This window comes from Necator americanus, chromosome V, assembly GCF_031761385.1.
Source record: "Necator americanus strain Aroian chromosome V, whole genome shotgun sequence".
NCBI classification, from domain to species: Eukaryota; Metazoa; Nematoda; class Chromadorea; order Rhabditida; family Ancylostomatidae; genus Necator; species Necator americanus.
The window spans coordinates 24,256,367-24,277,715 of record NC_087375.1 but is presented as its reverse complement, the minus strand read 5'-3'; the positions used below and the strand labels follow the sequence as shown (position 1 = coordinate 24,277,715).

Genomic DNA, 21,349 nt, shown 5'->3' with positions numbered 1-21,349 from the left:
GGATTATGCACGTAAGATCGTACGTACATCAACGAGGTGAATTTGGATGATTCACCCTTGCATGTAGTCACAATTCCACACAACATCAGATGATGTCCTGGCTTCCACCAGACTAAGCATCCCTCATGTATGACTCATTCTTTTGAGAAAATTATCCTCGTGTCTCGGAGCAAACGTCGATCTCACTTCTGTCCTGATTTATGGAGTAGTGAGCAGGACATTTTTCCTCACCATTTCCTCATTTTTGCAAAGTGCCATCTTTTAGTGAACGAAATGAGCAGATTATTAGCAAAGCCGTTTTCCATGCTTTCAGGCATGACACATTCATGGACTATCTAGGAGGCGACAGTAGTAGATTTTTAAAGAAATTTCCTCCTATAAAAAATATCTGACACGAAATAATTCACATGCTAGGTGATCTCACAAATGATGCGAAATCCCAGAGTTCTTTGAAATTTTGTTTCTATCTATTATTATCATTATTTTTATCTTTATTTTTTGAAATTAGAGAAAAGAAATCCGCACAGATCTAAAACGTACTCTTTCTCACTTCCTGCAATTATTTTCATCTTTCTGGGAAGCGTTCTGCTACTTTTTCTCAGACTTCAATTTGAGCAATTGAAAAGACTGATTTATATAACGACCCAGTTTTTGAAGGTGCTCAGAGTCTTCTATTCAATCCTAACATAGCCAATCTCTTTGTGAAGGGGGATGATGAATAACAAGTGAGGGAAGTTTTTTTCTTGGACGAATACATACATAGTCAACGCTGAATGTGTTCAAAAGGATGAGCGGGATGCGACTCCAAGGGTACAGAGTAGAGGAAGTGTTCGCAAAGCATTACAGGCGCGTGCGTTATCTGAGCGTTCACACGGTTGAACATAATAAAATTCATTTTATGTTTCCTTTTCTTTTGCCAAGGAGGTTTTGAGGGAAGTTTAACTGTGGCCGGACGTTTCCACAACTTTTTCTTTATCGAAGACAAGTCTCACCGAGTAGCGGTTCTGGTGAACCATCCCGTTCTTACAGATTGTCAGGCGAAAAAATTAAAAGTCGACTACTGTTAACTCATAGGAGATAATATGTACCTAGCAAACATCTAATATCCTCTCAGTGCACAACAGAAGTTGAAAAATCACGAAAATTGAGCACCCAAATATTTCCTCAAAAGTCCGAATTTTAACTTTATTTCAAACGAACATGCTGGTGCAAATTCTCTTCACAATTAATTCTCTGGATACAAAAAGGAAAGTTATTTCCTTCTACAGCTTGATGCAGATGTGTTGCTGCTCAAGTAACGTATTTTTAAAGGACGGTAACACAAATGGCTTAATCCACCGCCGTCATTCTCTCAGTAGGGAAGTACAAAGCAGATTCTTGAATGCGAAATTGCTATTGTGTTATTTCAAAAAATGACCCATTTTTTCAATGGCGAACAACAATTCTTCCTCGCTTTTTCCTTCATCCAATAATAGGCCTAGTCCTTTTATGGGCTCGATGTTCTCTTCTCCCAAAGAAACAATGAACAGCCATCAACAACAATGATGAGATAAGCTAATGTCAACGTTTTGAGTGATATTAGGAGTTACGAAGAACTGGCAAAACACCAGGATTGAAGACTTGAAAAAAGGACCTTCTTAGATGATAATCCTGTTTTTTGAACAGAGAAGAGTTTTCCTTGGCAACATTGTTCGTCAAAATTCAACGTCAAGGTTATTACGTCACGTCGTCTTACGTCGTATCGAAATATCACATGCAATTTCTGGGCAAGCCCAGAAATTGTGTGTGACATTTGGATCTGACGCAAATAGCAGCGTTCAACGATATAATAATGCTTTTAATATAAAATATAATTTAATTTAATTTAATAATTTGTGGTTTCACAAAGCACGTGCAGAGATGGCTTTGCAAAGACTGCAAAAGTTTCTCCTTCCGAGAAATCAACCGAAAAAAAGCAAGGCACACTTATACAACGACTCTGCGGCGAGGATTTGTGGCGAGAACGAGACCACGATTAATTATTTTCCGACGGGTGGTCGAATTACTCATTATGTACTCGCAATATCTTTGGTTTAAACTCTATTAAATAGCTGAATAACTAATGTGCTGAAGTGTCAGATTTCTTGAAAAATTAGATGTTGTACCGAAATTCTTATGCTGAAGGAAATTAGCTTACTTGATAATGTCCTTTTCTCGTCGACTGCTTTTTCGACGTAAGATTTTACTCCTTTGTGAATGTTGTTGCTGTTGGTCATCCACAACACCGCTTTGCTGCTTCAAAATCTGGATAGATTCGTCAGGAGCCATTATTCTGAAAATAAATAATTACTCAAGAAACGATGTTACAGTTTCTCTCGTAACACTTCTATAATAAAATAAATAATTCTTCTTTAACAACTTTTTTTTCTCAAGCACAATGTCGAAGTCTTTCAGAACAGAACAGGAGGAACGCATCTCGAGTGACTAACGCTTACCGGACGAAGAGGGACCAACCTAAATGGGAACACGGTATCACTGGAAATACGTCTGTAATACCGTGGGTAGGACATGATCCTAGGCTGGATGACGAAGCGGTCGAATTACGTAGGCGCACACTACCGGATGGTAAGAGAGCCTTCTGTGTTGAGAAAACGCCTCAGCGTTTTTCTCCAAACAGCTGCCTCCAACAACGTCAAAAAATGTGTAAAGTTACACGAGATGTTGGGAGTATTGTTGTATTCTGTATGATCATTTTTGCAAGTTGCACTGAGCAAACACTGTTAAACTCGGCTCTTAGCGATTTCTGCAAAATGTCGAAGGTCACGCGGTGAAAGGTAGCGGCGAAGGGAGAGAGAGGAGGGCGAGGGGAGCGACTGTTGCTCTGCAACTCTTCCAGCTTCTACTCCGATAAGGAGAAGATTTCAAAAAAAAATTAAATTCGATTTTCGAGATTAAAGATAGGAGGGAGAGCCCGTGATTGCTTTTGGATGCGTTTACGGTGCGTGATTTAAATGCAGAATCGTATAAGCCCTATGAAATCATCTGTGGAGCATGCAACAGCCCACGTATGGCTTGGTGACATCAACTGATCCATCAAGACCTTCTCTGAGTAACTTTATCGTCATAGACAAATGTGGTACTAATCAGTTATCGACCCGTGAAGGATAGGAGACTTAGTTGTCACAATACGGCATCGAACAATCAGCGGCGAAGGAGTAACGGTGACCTTTTATCAGTGTGCCACATCCATGCTTTTTCGGGAGAAATGCGTGAGACAAATAAACAGAGCTCTTTCGGTAGAAAATGGCAATGTAATTCAGAAGTACTTGAGTTGGAGTCATCAGAGCAGTTGAAGGAATGGATCCACTTTTCCCTGGTTTACGCCAAACTCTCTACTGCTCGGTAATGGCACTTCTCCCTCAGTACTTACTTCACCTCCTCTCCTACCGCTCTCCACTGCCTACCCTCCTCCTCCCTTTCCCCTTCTATGCAGCTCTCTTAAAACATTCCAGGTATTCGGATATGCTGCACAATCAGAAAGTTTACGAAAGTTCATTAGAAAGTTACAGAAGTTTTGTGTTCTACACTGAACCGAATAATCTCTGGCTTTTAGGAAAATATTGAATAAAATACTAGAAACGAGCGAAACAGCAATTACTTCCAGTCGGACAAAACGGAGCACTTTCTCCAACGTGTGGCTATCTTCAGACACTGCAGCTTCCTCCGAAAAAACCCCAAAAAACTACTTCGAAATTCCTAAGAACGGTGATGACCCGCAGGCGCTGAGAGAGTGGTTCATAGCCCATAGGTCAGAAATATCGGACTTAAAAAAGGGGATTCTAGAGGTTTTTGAAAATCGCTGCGCCTAAAGTCGCGAATGATCTGGCTCGGATGCTCAAAGGAAACTATTAAATAAAATGGTTACCATAAATGAGACCACGTTTCTTGCCTGTTTTCCAAAAAAAAAAAAAATTGACTTAAAGAAATCTTTCCAATCGTAAAGGAATTCCAGCGTCTATACATTGCATGTTCCATAATTAAATTCTACTCGATGAACTTCTCCATAAATTAAAGACCGCCTGCGGCACTCACAAAATCCACACGAGTCCTTATCTCCACAAACTCGATTCTCGGGGAGAAATAAAAACAAAACTGGGTAGAGACGGCTGTGCATGTGTGGTTTTCGTGCAACCTTGAGAAATTGCCTCTTCTGTGAGAAAGAAAATAAGCAAACCCTTGGAAAGAAAACAGAAGCAGAAGGAAAAAGAATGAATGTAGGGGAGGAAGAATGAAAAGATAATCGTGAGAAAGAAATAGGAGTTAGTTGTATCACTTCACAGTTTGCTCTGAATATACTATCTAGGATGAGTATAAGGGTATTTTTCGAACTGATTTTTGGTTCCACCTTTAAAGACAAACATTCTCCTGACAGTGAAGAGGGTTTTTTTTCAAACGTTTCAGCAAAAAATTCCGAATTTATCAGAGATTTAATTTATAATAGTAACAATTTATCTTTCGGTGAATTTCTAAGGTTTGTGGTGATAATTTCCCTTCAACAAAAATTAGTCGTTTCCCTCCATGTGAAAATTTGACTACTGTAACATTGTTCGTTAGCACTTCTATTTTATACAAAATAAATATACGGCGCATGAATCGTGCTGGATCGCACACACAGAATTTTATTTCGTAAAACAGCCGTCTCCGAAAAAGCGCTAGGATCTCACACAGCGGATTATAAAAATAGCCGAATAGCCGAATAACCAACAACATTTGAAATTCCACCATTTCGAACGCTTAAAATCCTGTTGTTTCTGCTTTTATGCGTGGTTTTCGAAAAACGAAACAGATTTGAATTATTACATTTCGAGAACTAATCGAAAAGGATGCGAAGAAACAAAAACAAATGGTACTATTTCGGGAATTAAGAGTAGGAAGAGAAGAAAAATCACAATGCGAATAGAAATGGTCTTTTTTATTGAAGCTAAAACTTCAAAAATCGTTCAGAGAGTATAATTCACCTGTAGTTTCTCCTCAGGTTTGTGTGTATGTTACTTCTTCTCCTACGCAATACAGGGGTCCTGGTGAGCAGCCCATTCACAGGAGTGGGAGTAGTGTCCCGTTCGGTGAGTGTCAGCGTGGAATCCGCACTGAGCGCAACACTCGATTCCATGGAACAACTGGAATCAAACAGTCTTGATGGCTTTGATACGCACAATAATGCTTCGCAAACAAAAATTCCCCAGAAATGACGCGCGCGCGCGATTGTGGACGCGTTTGAAAACTGGATTCTATGCACTATGTAACAACTCTGAAGCGATTTAAAACTACGAAAACGGATTTGGAGGATGTGAACGTAAAAGTGCGTTTCCACTGCGATGAGCATTGTTGGAGCGGTCGCGGTGTGTAGAGGAACGGGATGCACCGAAGTGAATGTCACTTTCTGAATCATGTATAAACATAGCGTACGATCTGATGAGCGGTGCCGTTACAAAACCTTCCACTTTATGACGCTGAACTAGCTGTCACCCTGCCCTCGTACAAATTCAGAATTCAGAAAATGCAGTGCAGCTAAAAATTTCTGGTAGAACTAATTAGAAGTTGCTTTTCAATTTTTAAGGTAAACACTAGCGAAAATTCTACCGCGGCACTAAATTATAATTAATGGTCAAAGATAGGGTTTGGAACGTAGTATGGAAGTGTAACGGTGAAATAATAAGATATCTCCTACAAATCCAGAAATCAGAGACCTCAGAAGTTGCCTCGTAGAGTGAACTGAGGGCTCAGAAGCACCGAAGCCTTCAGCTCACTCAACGAGGCATCTCTTAACAAGTGATGGATTGACGACCTGAAACTGGACCGCGCAAAGTAAATGTTATTAAGCATAAAATGGAACAAAAACAGAATAAGGAGAAGTTTTGACGGGTAGTCCTTGAGACTCCACTTTTTAAGGCGTCGTCCTCACCGCGCAGGTGTCAAGAATTGTCTTGTAGGATAAACTGATACGTTGGATGATTTTGATGCCTTTCATTCACAGATACACATCCAGTGTTTCACGTATCTGCTGTGATACAAGCAAACTAAAACCCGAACCATATCCACTAGTGCAAAATCCCAATATCGAAAAATCCTCTAATGCTACTTTGAGCTTGGTTTCTCGACCCTACCCTTAAGCTTACCAACATGACAAAAAGGTCCTAGAATGTGGTGATAACAAACGAAAACCACGTGCATAGTACATATGTACTTGGATTTTTAGATGTCCGATATAAAACGGTGAACGGCGATCGACATAGAAAAAAAAGCCGCAAGCGAATGATTCCACAACGAATGCTTCGTCGCAACAGGACTTTCGAATGTTATCTTGACTCACTGTGTTAGAGGAAATTTCTGAGGAGATCTAGTTCTTTGTTTTATGTTTGACACAAAAGAAATTAGCGCTCATATGCTATGAGGATGATTTCATTCTGCGGTAAACATGGAATCCACGTTGCTGAACGGATTAGACGGAAAGACAAAAGCTACTATTTACTCAACAAGTAGAACAGCGGGGGCTCGTTTCAAATGAGGGTACGTCCTCAAATTTGTTCTCCCCGAGTTATAAACTACAAAGTGCCAGCCAACTTCGGTGCGCACCACAATTACCGCAGGTTCAATAAAAGTTACGACTATCTCCAAGTTTCGGGCTACAACTACTTTTCTAGAGGCCATCTATCTGTAACTTCTAACAGAATGGAAACTGTCAATCGATAAGCTCTCCTGCTCTTGCAACGAAAAATACCGTTACCTAGACATTGTGTCAACGTACTCCTTTACTTCCTGTAAGTTTTCGTAGTCAGACACAGACACATGCTGTCTTTCCTTATCAACGGATGGATCGTCAGGTCGGGTACGATAACCTGAAATGAGCTGATCGAAGGCAACGGTGAAGATTTTTATGTTGCACATATGTGGAGCACAAATATGTATGTAAACACTGTTTTTTAAGAAACCGAAAAACATGCAAAAAAGGCAAAATTTTTCATTCTCAAACTATGAGCCACATTGCAACCACAAATGATACAGTAATGCATTTATTTTCAGAGATTGCTAATGCAATGATAAAAATTTCTATGTGGGTTGAAATATTAGCATCAGAAGTTTAAAAATACATACCTATACGACACCATATGTACTTCTACGGTTCAAAAACCAAAGCTCAGATAGAATCCTACAGTTAAAGAGATTTCTTGGATCATAGAAATTTCTTGAAGCAGATACGTGGGTGCACAGACGTTTTTCTTTTAAGGGATAAATCATGAAACTGGGAATGGGGGGGGGCAAATTGAAAGTTGCGCAAAGCAAATTTACGAGCTTCACCAATAGTTGTTTACATTTGTTAACATTTCAGCTAAGACATCTTCATACAAACTTGCAAACGTAATCATAGTAAGTACAGAAGTATGATGGTTCTTGATTAGGGTCCCAGACGACAAAAGTGATCACTGTGTGGCGACGGTAGGGAACTGCAAAGTGCTGAGAAGTAAGCCGAGGAAGTGGAACAAGTTTTGCTAGGCGGACATTCATTCAGAAAGAAAGAACGCTTATGATCATTCTGTTCTCCCCTTTCCCTCTTCCTCGTTTTTTACTGAGGGCGCCTTGATCACCTATCATTACTCCGCTAACATCTTTTGGATGGTCACTTTGTTGTGCAAAAACATAGTGATGTTGTAAGTAAATAAAAACAAATAAGTACTCTTCAATTCGTCTGTGCAAGGGCATGATTTTCCCAAAATAACCTTGCTGTGCAGGACAGTATGCAAATCACACTGAAACATGCTCAAAAAAATAAAAATTAATGAATATATACTGTGATAATCATGATACTGTAATAATGATAAAAATAGCCTTGTAATAAAAAATATGTGATTAAATTTGGAAAATGATTAAAATTAGATTATCGGTGAAATTAAAACAATAATAATAAATAATAATAAATAATAATAAAACAATAATAAAATAAATAATAATATCGGTAATTAAAAGGGGATGTCCAGACCTATTTAGTTTAATTTTCACGTTTTAAAAATAAGAGCATTTACTCCATAGTCCCATCTAGTCAATGTTTCAAATGGTCATCCAGTAGAGAATAAGAGTTCAACAAAAAAATTAAGCAGGGATGTCCGGACCCATTTAGTTTAATTTTGAGCCACAAAGGAGACAAACGTTCTACAAATCACTTTCATTTCGGGAAAAGCTCAAGGAAACTGCTATCGTTGAATTCACGTTCAGGTCCCTACATAAGACGTAAATTGATCATGTGAGCCAAAGAAAAGCTACGAACTGATGCGAAAGTTGGAGGCAATTATCCAGAACGATTTCTTTCGATTGCGTATTATACACACGATAAAGCTAAGCAAAGTAAAAAAAAACAAAAAAAAAACGAACACATGATAAAGTGGGATTCAAAAATGTCCAACTTAAATCACGTAGTTTACTTTTTTACTACAAAACTACAATGGAATAAATTTGAAAAGTCGAATAAGAAAAGTTATCAGTGTGGTGTACATACGCATATGTAGTAATTCCTCAGCAGTCAGCAGATATACCACCGATTGATGTGAACGGCGAAAAAAAGAAGAACAAGCGAACACGATGTTCTGTCGGAGTGGATGCGGGTTCGTACACTGCGAATATTCGAAAAAAGAGAGATGGAAACCAAAAAATTGGCAATCGTTGGTCGCCGAGCGTAAAATCCCAAAGCTGCTCGGCAGTTGGCAGGTGGTGGCCAGCAGAAATTTCGCCGCAAACCTTTTTTTCTCCTTTAGGGTCTCTGATACTACATTGCTGCCTACAAATTCCTTTCAGAACTATTATCATACTTTCTTAATATTTATTAGTACTATTGATACTCAAAAAGTACTATTGATAAAGAAATGTGTAATCGCAATGGCAAATGTTCTGAATTGTAAGCGATAAGGCGCACCAAATAGTTCGCAGCAACTTTCAAAACACCTTCATCGCTTTCGTGAACGACACCACACGATCGTGGTAAACGTTGCGTTAACGCATTTTTCAGTACGAACTCGTGTGCATAGGTGAAAAAAAGCTCTGACAACAGTGTAACGTACAGAAAACTTTTATTTGTTCACTGAATGTTAAGTTAAAGAAAAACATACGAAAATCCTTGTTGTGCTTCTCCTTTACTGAAAGTTTTTCACGTTTTTGTGGAATGTCGGGTGAAAGGTTTTGAAGATAAGCTTAAGATCAGATTAAAATTACGAGTAAAGATAACAACAATAATAAACTTAAGGATAAGCTTAGGATAAGTTTAAGATAAGTTCTCTAGATATATGATAAAGATATGCACCCACAGCCGTTCATTCAAGAAAAAATGTGCTACCGAACTGCGTCATGTAACCAAAGCAATGAAATAATGTCTTTATCCAGTTTTCGCCTCATACAGAAAATTATTCGTTTCTTTGATCTATATCTATTTGATATATATGTTTATGAAGAAACGATGAGGAAAAAATTAACTAAATAAGTTATCATCTGAGTAAACTTTGAAAAAATCGATTTATAAACTCCACTAACGCACTTAAGTACCGCATCAACCAGACGAGAATTCGCATTTCTTGGTTCCGGCGGTGAATAGGGAGTGCCGTCCAGTTGGTAATGTCAACTATGCGCTGTTGTCCACACACGTGTAACATTAGACTCTCTGGATTCATTACTCGAACACCGCAACCTACGCGATCGTATAATCGCCGCTCGAAGACAGAGAGTACCGAATAACGAGCATAATGACCAGTCGGGATTGCAGATGGCCGCATGAACGTTTTGGAAAGAAATGATGGATCGTTGAGCTTCACAATTACGCTGTGACCACACCACTACATGAAAATTCCTTAGGAAAAATAAATAAAAATGACAAGTAAAACAAATAAAAAATAATCAACATAATAAAAAAATTTGAGCAACTTACATAAAATTAGTCTAGTGACAAAAAAAGAGAAATTTCTGGCGTCATTTATTCGAATGCACCAAAAAATGCATCGTACATGCATCTTACATGGCATGGGAACGTAATGTCGTTTTTCTTACGTCAAATTAAAGTAGTACTAATTTTTAATAGATTTTTGCCCTCAGCAGATGACGTGATCATCTGCAGTATCAATGACACTCGGGCATTTAATAGGGAAATTTTCAATCCTGTATTTATAAAAAAAAGTAAGTGGTTCTTTTGCAAAAGAAACTTGAAGCAGCTATGCGTTAAAACAACATTGCGTATTTTCTTTTAACCCTAACAGAAGAAAGAGAAGCGATAACCGACTGCTATTTCATTTATGATTTCTGAATAAAAGATGATGCTGTTTATATACACTTTTACACTGGGCTTTTATGTTATTCTCCTTATGCGCAGAGCGAAAAATTTCAAATCAGGTCGAAATGTCGAGCTCAAAATTTTATAATGGAACGATTAAGATTTCTACTGCAATTTGAGCAAGCAACTCAACCTAGAAAGGAACCGAATTTATCAGAGCTCTGGACAAACTGAGGATTGCCAAAGATAAGTTGTGCCGAAGATCTTTTGTTAAGATCAACGCAGACGCTCTGGAGCAATCGAAGAGACATGTTATGCACTCCAAATGCCATGTACGGTCAAGATAGAATGAGAATCTCTGGGTTAAGTTCATTTTCTTCAAGTGATCATAAAATGACTCCGAAAAAACTAACGGAAAAAAACCTTTCCAGATGATTTTTTCCTGTTAGGAACACGACTATTGCAGAGAGATTTTTTTCTACTTGCCGTAGAAAAGTCGTATAAAGTATGACTGGGCAAGTCGTTGCCGGCGTGAAGAACAATAAGTCGCTATGCGGCGTAATTTATAGAATGTCCTATTGTTCGGATCATAGAATATGTTCATCAAGGTGCAGTCGGGAATAACTCCACTAGTCTCGGAGTGAGGAAACAAATACACTATGCATAAAGAAGACAGCGATTAAGAGAGAAAAAGGTGAAAAAAGTTATTAGCAACAAGAAGAGAGGTCAATTATGGAACGTGAGTATAGACTAAGTAACATAAAGCAAAGACTATAGATTTTATTGAGGCACTTAAAATATAAAATATAATATTTACGCCCAGAAATAGAGAAAATTCCCCCCGAGCAATACGCACATGTAGATCGCAATAGTCCTATTCACGATCTTTACAACCAGAAAGTAAACTGCGGTCTTTCTGAGCCTTAGAGCGTAAGGTGAAGTAAATTTTAAAGTGTCGTAGTAAATTTTACTACTTTTCCGACCTATTAAACTGGGTAGATTTCTACAGCGACCCCTTTGCATTGGGGATAAGAAATAGCGCTCATGCGATCACTTTTACGCAGCTGCGTCCGTAAACAAGATTTACCTATTTTTATTCGCAATTTTGGTGGCACTAAGGTATGCAAATGAACGAACGAACTATAACCGAATTGGCGCGCGCAATCTTTTACTACGTACGCGCTTCAAGGACACATAGCTATGGATCGCAGATAAAAGTGACGTCTGAAGAAAAGAAGGTTGTTTGTAGCCATAGAAGATTAATTTTCACAATATGAATACATTTCTGTTACGATACAAGGTTTACGTAAATATTTACACGATTGCTTACTTAAGGATTTCTTTAAGTTAAGGAATAACTCATATAATTGTTACGGTGCCTAAGTGAGGTGAATGGAAATGTCGAAGAAGAAGTGAATTGAGAGGAGGATTGTCGGAAGTAGTGACAATAGCAGCAGCGTCTATCCATTTGATAATCAATGAGCAAATGAATAAGTAAACAAATGAGAAATAACTCGAACACAGAGAAAGAAGCAATTATTATTTAGTAAATAAAAGCATCTCGAGCGTATCATTTATCCGCTAGACATCCTTAGAGCAGGCGATAGCTTTTCTTAGTGGGAGACACCACGGAGAGGTCAGACAGTGTTATGGGATTCGCTGGTACTGAGCGGAGAACTGCGAGAAACGGTTGCTGACGACAGCTGGCTGTGCTGAACGAGAACGAGCGTCGCCGCTTCGACGCCACTCGAACAGCAACTCAATTTATGGATGATTCGAAAACGCGATAAGTGTGAACGGCGTACAAACAGTGACGTTAGCGAACCGTAGAAGCACATCAAGATTGGGGAATTCGCCGAGTTTCTGGGCTACTCAAATGCATAGCCCACGAAAAATGCGATGCGCTTGGCCCACTAGAACTTCATACTTATTTCATGACTTCGAAACTCCTTGTTTTCACTAGAAGAAGTCGCGAAAATTTTCCGTAATTACACATTCAATATTTAATTAATTTAATGAAAAAAAAAACCCTTTAACGATGCGCGGCTCACCGGTGAGCCAGACACGTTTCGACGGTAATTTTTTTCTCAAGATGTCCATGTTTCTTTAACGTTACTTGTACTTAATTAGTTTATTATCATCGGATAATATTACAGATAACACAGACAAAGAAAAACGCTTTCATCCACGCGCCAGAACCGCAAAAAAAACGCTGTCGTACATGGGTCAAACTCTGCAAAGTACCATGCTTATGACATAAAAAGGAACTTTTTCCAAGAAAAAAGGAATGAACATGCTCGCTTTACACACAACAGGCACCCGAAGCTGAATTCGTCAAAAAATAATTGTATGACACTTCTATGATGAGAAATATGTTGAAAAAAGGTGCAGTTTCTTCCGCAGAAAACCGTTCTACCTCAGTCGCGATGGTGTGTCAAAGAAGCATACGTAAAAAGCAATCAGTTCCCGAGCGAATACATGGCCTACCAGTTCCAGAAAGTGGAAGAAGTGTGGAAGAAAGTGTGAAACCAACGGAGAAAAACACCAGTTGCTGAATCAGTGAAAGCTGGCGCGAAGAACTCACAATCAATGTGTGATCGGTGGTTTTCTTTCTCATGAGGAAATTGTCACGATGTCCTTCCTTTGTTGCTCCTCTCGCTTTAAGTGCAAGTCGATGGATTTGTAGATAGTCTTGTGTGTGCAAATGTTCGATGTTTGAGAATTGCTCAAATACATACTCCTTTTTTTGTAGGTTTGGACATAACAGCGTTTGTACACATTAAAGGACAAGCAGATGAGAGGTTTCAGCATCACTTAACGTTATTTCACGCTTCATAGGACAATCACGTATAAATAAATAGAATATATAAATTATGAATAGTTGAATATATCTATTTTTAAATGTATATGCACAAGTTTTTTTTTCTGGTTCCAAACATTCACACCTTTTGCGGATTGTTGGTGTCATTTTTGCATAACAAAAAAAGAAGTAATTTGTTATATTTTTTCTCAACAATAAAAAATATATATAGATGCAGGAATCATCCATAAATAGCCTATTCTAACACATAGAACTATGATTAGCAAACAATGTCTATTTAAAACATAGTTCTTTTTCACCCAAAACTATAGAAGCGAAAGGAAAGGAGGGGAATATGCCTGAATGTGTTTGTGGAAGCACGAGGACCTTGCTGGTGAACCGGCAAACCAATAATTCCGGTTTGCTAAATCCGGGAGACCGTAGTAGCGAATTCGCGGCACTGTCGTGGTGGGCTGGCACTGCGGTCGCTAACTCTCAACCGGCGGGTAACGAGGTGACCCAGCAATGGGTTAAGGCTCGGATCGAGTAATAATTGGAGGGCTGCACTTAATCGTGTTACTGTGTACGTTCGCGGCTTCAACTGAGCTCTGTAATTATCATCCTTAAAGGAAATAGAGAATTGGTGGACTCTTAGGAGGGAAAACAAGAGTAAACACTCTTCTGATGTTACCTCTAGAAGAAAGAAAAGGCAAAAATCCATTTTACAGAATGTTCAAACCTAAGGTAAACCTACAACGCTCTTTATCTGCCTTTTACATTCCCAGCAAACATTATTTTTTTTCCTTTTCATTCAAAGACAAGGAAAAGAAAGTTTTTCACTCTGTAATGTAATACAGAGAACGAGAGGCAGTTGAAGGGTCGACCAAACCGTAACCGAGGGAGTGAACGAGTGCGTGGAGACTTGTTTTTCATAGACAAGTAATAGTCGTGAGAAGCGTGCACGTTCTAAAGGAACATTTGTAGGGCACCTCACTGTTCGGAGATTGAACTTCTACCAATCAATGACACGATCTATGTGAGTTCTTACGTTCAAGAAGAAAATCCGTAACGGTCCCAAGTTCTTCTTCCTTCTCTATTTTTGTTCTGGATCAAATCGGTCCAATATTGTTGCATTAGGACAATTTAGCGTGGGCGAATATGTAAATATGTAAATTAATAATAATGTAATATAAAATGAGAAAAAAAATGAGAAAAAATGAGAAAATGGGAGTAATGGAAAGAGGATGAAAGAAAACCTTTTTCATTTAAAGAAAAATCTGCAGAAATTCCGTTTTGACTCTAACATTCTGTCACACGTTTTTTTTTTCATTAGCACACCTTCGGATGTATGTACCTTACTTACTTCGTCTGCCAGTACGTGATTAAAAAGTTGCAATTCAGGAATTTTTTACGACGAAGCAAGAATTATGAAAGGAACTACATAAAAGGATGCTACCCCTCAAAATGACATTGTGGAAGAAATTACCTGAATTTCTAAATTAGTGAATAACCGCATGAGAGTTTTTTTAAAACTATTCATAAAAAATATCTCAGCATTTCAATTAGGATTTGTCTAATACGAAAGAGAGTGCATTACGTACATAGTTATTCTTTTCAGACGAGAACAGGAAACGAAGGAAGTCCACGTGGATGGAGGGATTTATTATAGTCCAAAGGATGCATGTTTTCCTTTGGGATCTACGTAAGAAATGGTTATTTCCGCTTATTTACTCGTCGTAAACAGGAAAGGATCCCGAACTGAACTGATACAATGGAATCGTTCATAACTTTCTGTAGAGTCAGAGTCCTTCATATAATAAATCCTCCAAGTAAAATTACAAATCGTTCGACAGGAGAAACGACTCAGACAGTTTGTTTCTCGTTTTTTTTTTCATAAATCGTCCCACCTTGATCTCTACTCTAATGTCTGAACATCAATAGATACGTGTGAGCGAGCTCTATGGACTTGGCATAATTGAAACTCCTAAAACCTATCAGTCAAAAAATTTTCTTTTTTGTTTGCTTTCTGTTGAAGAGTCAGTTATTTTACTTACTACATATGTTTGCGTAATGAGCAGCAGATTTTATTGGTTGAGTTCCAAATACGACCATTCAAACTACCTTAAACAACCGTTTACAACTCAGTTTCTAGCACTACGAACCAATCATTTCAAGACAAATGGGATTTAATTTGCGCTTGATGCTCCCACGTACATAGGATCTCGTATGCGTTCAAAGATGTAATGTGGAAAGCTTTTCGATGTCATTTTTATTGTGGGAATCATGCCAAGGATTCAGGAACGTGTTCTCAGCATAGCTATGCACATATGTCTACAACGCGGTTATGTCATAGAAAACTGCAGCGCAATCAATTAGTTTTTTTGTGGTAAAAAAAGTTTCATCGGAAGAAAAACGGTAAATGCTAAAGCTGCTCAAAAACTACAATTCTATCAATTTTATCTTCGAAGGTAAGTGACGCTTCAAACGTGACTGAATTACTGAAATAAAATATCTTAGTGGTTCTACTGTAATTCTAAGGCCAAGTATGTGCATATCTCCGAAGAGTTTTTTCAAACCGATTTTCTGGAAACTCATGGCGGAGTGGTGTCCGTTCTCGAACAGTTCAAAGGATAAACAGTCAAAAAACAGCTGAAGATGTACAACAGCAAAGAGCAAGGAATTCCAGAAGTCGTATCACGAAAAGAATGGATTGATGCAATGAATTGTCATATATTGCACATAATTGAGCGATAGATAATTGTAAAATAGTAGACGTAGAAATATTTAAATAGAATAAATGATTTCAAGTGGAAGCTCATGGCAGACTGTATCAGAAATGGTTTAAAAAGGTTTAGCCGTTAACGTGCAATGGAGACGTCAACGGAGCAGAGCGAATAATCCTAAAATATGTGGAATCAGCGCTGACCCTCCCCTTTACAAAGGATGTGAATAATTTCCGCAAATTTTTGAGCCTTTTATTCTCAATCGAGCGATAACCACTCGGAACGTAAGCGATTTCTTAGGATAAGAACTAAACAAAAACGAATAAACAAAACATGATGACACATCCAGAAGACTTGTGATATATGCGTGAGTCATTTGAAAGCTCCAAGAATATCACTTCTGTTCGGACTATTCAAACAAGAATATAGGAATGCGATAATGTGGATGACTTCGGCGAGAGAATATTGAGCGAAAATTTTCCTTTCCTCGTTTTCTCCAGCAAAGTCCTTAGAAGTGATTAATCTATGTGTATGGACACATACATACTTACATGCAATGCTGGCAAAATACCATAACAAAAGTTATAATGAATAAAAATAAATAAAATTACAATGATGATAATTATATCAGAATTGTTCATATGTAAATTGCTACCCTAAATGTTCCCATGCCATAGGTGAAAAATAAAACTGCTGAAGTTGAAAAGTTTTGGAAATTTAGGCAAGTAAAAAGAACCACGTTGTAATCTTTTTAAACTCCTGTAGAAACCATTACAGAAAGTGTAAGATGTCCTTGGTACTTTCCATTTCTTTCCCGAATTCTCCGTTCAAGAATCCAGGAGAACTGCAGATAAAATTAATTGGTATCTCCCAATAAGACCTCAAAAAAAGCAACCCAATTCCGAATCTCGGTCATACCACCAGCCCTCTTCCAACACCTTTTTTTCTGAGAGAGTCCCACATCTCCTGAAGGACGAAGACGTGAGATATTTCTCATGTGAGTGTCTTCCTAAGAAAAAGTGGTTCTACCTGCTAGGAGGAGGTTTTGACGTTTTCGACTTTTAAAAGCTGCGAGGAACGATTTGATGCTTTTCTCTAATGGAATCCAAATAATGAAATCGAAGGTGCACGATGGTTATCAATTTTCCAGTCAAGCAGAAAATATGTGTGAAAATCCTTCTTTTGAAGATTTGGAAAAAAAACCTTTAAGGAACATTTTTCTTGTGTTGCAGTAAATGATTTCTCTATCCAAAGCGGTTCCTCGAAAAAATTAATTCTTCAGGAAAGGTTACTAACCAAAGGATGCCGTTGTGAAATATGTGCGTGTATGGAGCTTAAAGGTGATAAGAAAGACAAATAAAAATAAATTTAAAGCACTAGTAAAATAAGGGCTTATGATGTCTCTGTTCATAGAACGTTAAATGTTACACTTGAACGTACATAAATCATTTATTAAGTTTTTATTGGCTTAAAATGAAGGTGTTTTCCTGAGAGAGGAAATAGCCTTGGACACTTCAGGCAACGCTCTTGGCTTTTTCGGTTTATTCGAAGAAAAGGAATGTGTTAAGAAGAGAGAGTGAACTTACATTGTTTTGCTAAAGCTTTTGGTAGCACAGCGAGCAAAATCAACAGCATGGACAGCAGCAAGTATGTAGTATACAGATGATGAATGATGTTCAGCTGAGTTCAGCCGGTTAACTGGTTGATAAAGTTATGTGTAACCTTTTTGTAAGGAAACAACCCTTCCACATGGAAGAGTCGCTGCGATGGTCAGGTAAACACGTCAAACCCCCGCAGCAGCAGCAGACGAAGGTGAACCGGTGTGAATCGCCCAGATGTTGTGTTTGTGCTCCCACCCACCCCACCATTCCGACATTTAATTATGATTACGGAAGCGAAAAACGATTCCCGGGGACAATGGGGGAAGGCGAACAAACTTCTCAACTCTTGTTAAGCTTTTGAGTGCTTTTCTCTCTTCACCTGGAAAAAAAACAAGTTCACCATTGAATTCTTGGCCGCTTGAACTATGGAGTAACTCTTGACAGAGTATTTCAAGGTTGGTTGCGCTGAACTCAACGGAAGCGAGCAAAACGCCATTGTTATAAGATCACTCTTGTCTTCTGAAAAAAATTTTCCTCTAGATTCTACGTCATTCAGTCGTCAGAACAGATTTCTTATTGCGAGTATATCCAGAAACTCAGAAGCCAAACTGAGGACATAGGCAGATTGTTGTCAGCTACTGCATAAAAATACAAAAAGGTCTCATTAAAGAGACTAAGGAGTAGGCAGACAATTTCAAATAGTTTTTGTCGAAGAAGCACAATCATTGGGTTGATAGATGAGTAATGTATTTTTAAATTTGAACTAACGCACACAAAAAAAAGACTTCAAAGTTATGTAACACGCTTTTTTTAGAGAAGCATTTCCCTCTCCACAAGATACAAGACAGTGTTTTTGCGTTTCCTTCCCGATTTATTTCCTGTAATTTTCAGACCAGCATAATGCATTATTATCCACAACAATCCACAACAACTGCAAAATATTTGAAGCAATAAAAATATAAAATTTCAGCAAAATGATGCAGTATAAAAAGTAGCAAGTAATTAAAAAAACTTCTCATAACTATTTTTGTACTTCAACACCTTCAGGATAAACAGCTCTCTAAAAAAGTCCACACACATAAGTGATCAAAATGAAAAGGAAAAATCTGAATAACAAAGTGTAAAAATGAAGAATGCAATGATGTTCAAAAATGTGGATCGTAACTGCTCAGCTCTACAAGAAATGTAAAAAGCCTCTTTTTCGATTAAAAAAATATCGGAAGTGCGTAACGATCTCTTGGATTTGTTCTATATTCATCGTTTCCTCAGATAAAAGCAGATGAACCGATTGGTTCAAATCCGCCGGGAGCACTGAATGGATGACTAAAGGAATGTGGACGGCTTAACAAAACCTTGTTTCGTGTCCCCTTATGAATTGTAACTGCTCCGCTGTGCAGTATGTAGGTGCAAAAAATATCCTATTCAAAGTGCCATAACTTTTTCAAAGAAGGGAAGCACCAAAATAATTACAATTTCCATGGGATAAAGATACAAAGAGGTGCAGAAGCCTGTAGGGCACAAACAAATTGGGCATACAGACTTTAGAACAGTTTTCGTTACGGAAGAAACGGCTTTATTAAGTTACAACATCGACATAATGAACGTCCGGCTTAACATTTAAATATTTTTTCACCCATACGATACCCAACTTTTTCCCTTTAGAACTAAAGAACAGTAGAGGAACTAAGTGCAAAGAGTTTATGAAGAGAAAAAAGTTGAGGGCGACAGAAGAAGCGACCTCAACCGCTGTTTCTTTACGAATCAGCATCTTTGTTGCGAGGAAATGTTTTGACAGTTCGAGACTCTCAACGAAGTTGAACTTTCGCTTTCGAGCCTTTGAGCTGCCCTATCATCATGCAAACTGTTCGTCCTAAATCTCACAGACAGAAAGTGTAAAAGTATCAGATTGCTCTTTCGCGAGGACAGACGAACTACATCTAGCGATGACGCATTGCGCGACAGCGCATTTATTTTCGGACCCCGGCTGTCCTTCGCCTTTTCATTAATGAGACTGACAAATGTTTCACTGCATAGATCACTGTGTCACGCAGCAAACCCTGAGAAACGAGCCCTATCGCAGACATCCATTCAGGAATCCACTTTTCTCACGTTCCAACATCAGACGCAATTAGAGTAATCGTAAAAAAAGAACTAGGTAAAAGGAAGAATTTCTGAAGAAGCGCAGGACAAAGTAATAAATTTGTCAGGAGGTCTTGTGGTACAATTTCCAATATTTTTCACCGCAGCTGAAGGCTGAAACAAAGAAGTGAATCAAAAACTGCGAGAACACTCACTTCGCTGAAAGTCTGTTGGTGTAGAACACTTCAGTGAAAAAGAAGGCTATGAAAGTCCATACTCCTGAAGCCGAACGCGGAAAGACGATGAATTTTTCAGTGAAATTTGACACGCCAATGAAGAGAAGGCGGAAATTTGCAGTTCATTTTCTTACTTAACTTCCTTTCACTTTTTTAATCACTAAGCACAACTTCAGATGATATGCAGAGGTGATATCGGATGAGTTCCTTCGCAGATTTCCATAATCCTGCACGAAACCCGGCAAGGGCATCCATATGGACAGAAAGTAAAATGCGCCTAATATGCAGCTGCAAATAAAGCCTGTGTTTTCTACTGCTGTCATTTTTTCTCTCAAAAAATTCGTTCGGGATGAAAACTATGTAGGCAAGCCAAGCATTACTAATTCCTTTTTCGCACTGATTTTTATGGATTTTAAAATTCACTCCAATACCAATGAGGTTGTTCGGAAGTTTCCTAATTCTTCTTCAAACTTATTTTCTAGCGAGAAACCCGACCAAAGTTTAGCACAAAGGTCGAAATCCAGCACTAAAAATAATGTTAATAGCACTTTTGGCGCCGCGCCAGTTTTAGAGAGATCTTCGTCTATCAACATTCTTGTTTGTACAGTATAAGAAGCACTTGCATCCGGTAACAGGAACTGGGTTTTCCCGACAATTGCGCTAATTGCCACCTGCTTTTAGGAAAACGTTTTACTGTAATTCCACTGATGAGTACAGAAGGAGATGCAGAAGAAAACGAACGAAAGGCCATCGAAGAACGCGTGCAATCAGGGCGTAACCAGTTCTGCCCAAAAAACGAGGATGACATAAGAGAATTTATTCCTAACTACATGCACGTGCATTGAATTTCATGTCATAAAACAAAGTGAAATTAATTCATCGGAAACATTCTGCCTCACCATCCAAATTTCTTTCCAAGGAATCATTTTGATCTCGTTATAACCAGGCAGGGAGATGTAACGACAGAGGGGAGAAGATTCCAGTCCCGATAACCCTGATAAATTTTAAGAGCAGCGTTCAGGATATAACTATTCAGAATATTTTCGATTTTTGAGTCAACGGTTTAAAGTACCAGCGGGAAGTCGGATAACTCGATCAGAATCCTAAAGTCCGACGGATCCGCTGCAACTCGGACTAGACAAAGCACTTTCACGCTCAGGAAGCGGTGAAACAACTTCCGCTGGGTACAGAATTGCCCTGTCAGACAAAATGATCAATCTATGTGCTCCCTATCCGCTTGATCTCTGGTTTTGTAGGAGATGTCCCGCATATTCGCCATAGTACTTGTAAACTCCTTCATATTTTTCTGTCTTCTACTGTGAGGAGTATAACATAGGAAGTTTCCTAGACACTAACTCTAACGTAAAAAAACGCAAAACATGCCGTTGCAGACGGAAGGAAAACGGACACGTCGGCACGACGGGTGTTGACATAAGATTGCCTTGCCATACGCTGTAGAGGTTACCGGAAGAGTAACACCATTCAAATTGTTCAATGTAAACAGCTCGAAGACGTTGGCGGTGTAGCGCAAAGATAAGGACACTAATAGACTCGCTAAAGGAACGGTTTGTTTGAAGCGAATTGGTATTGGTCATCTTAAAAAGATTACTGCATGAAAACGGAAAAAA

General features: G+C 38.5%; 1 protein-coding gene across 1 annotated transcript in view; it reads right to left on the bottom strand.

The window, feature by feature from the left end:
• The window catches only part of RB195_015031 (uncharacterized protein), a gene marked incomplete at both ends in the record, with an annotated part of 62,355 nt that overhangs the window by 26,135 nt on the left and 14,871 nt on the right, over window positions 1-21,349 (bottom strand). Inside the window, 3 exons of the mRNA XM_064205547.1 lie at window positions 2,177-2,311; window positions 4,998-5,156; window positions 6,764-6,875. Coding sequence (XP_064061428.1) covers window positions 2,177-2,311; window positions 4,998-5,156; window positions 6,764-6,875 — 406 coding nt within the window. The remainder of the gene's footprint in view (window positions 1-2,176; window positions 2,312-4,997; window positions 5,157-6,763; window positions 6,876-21,349) is intronic.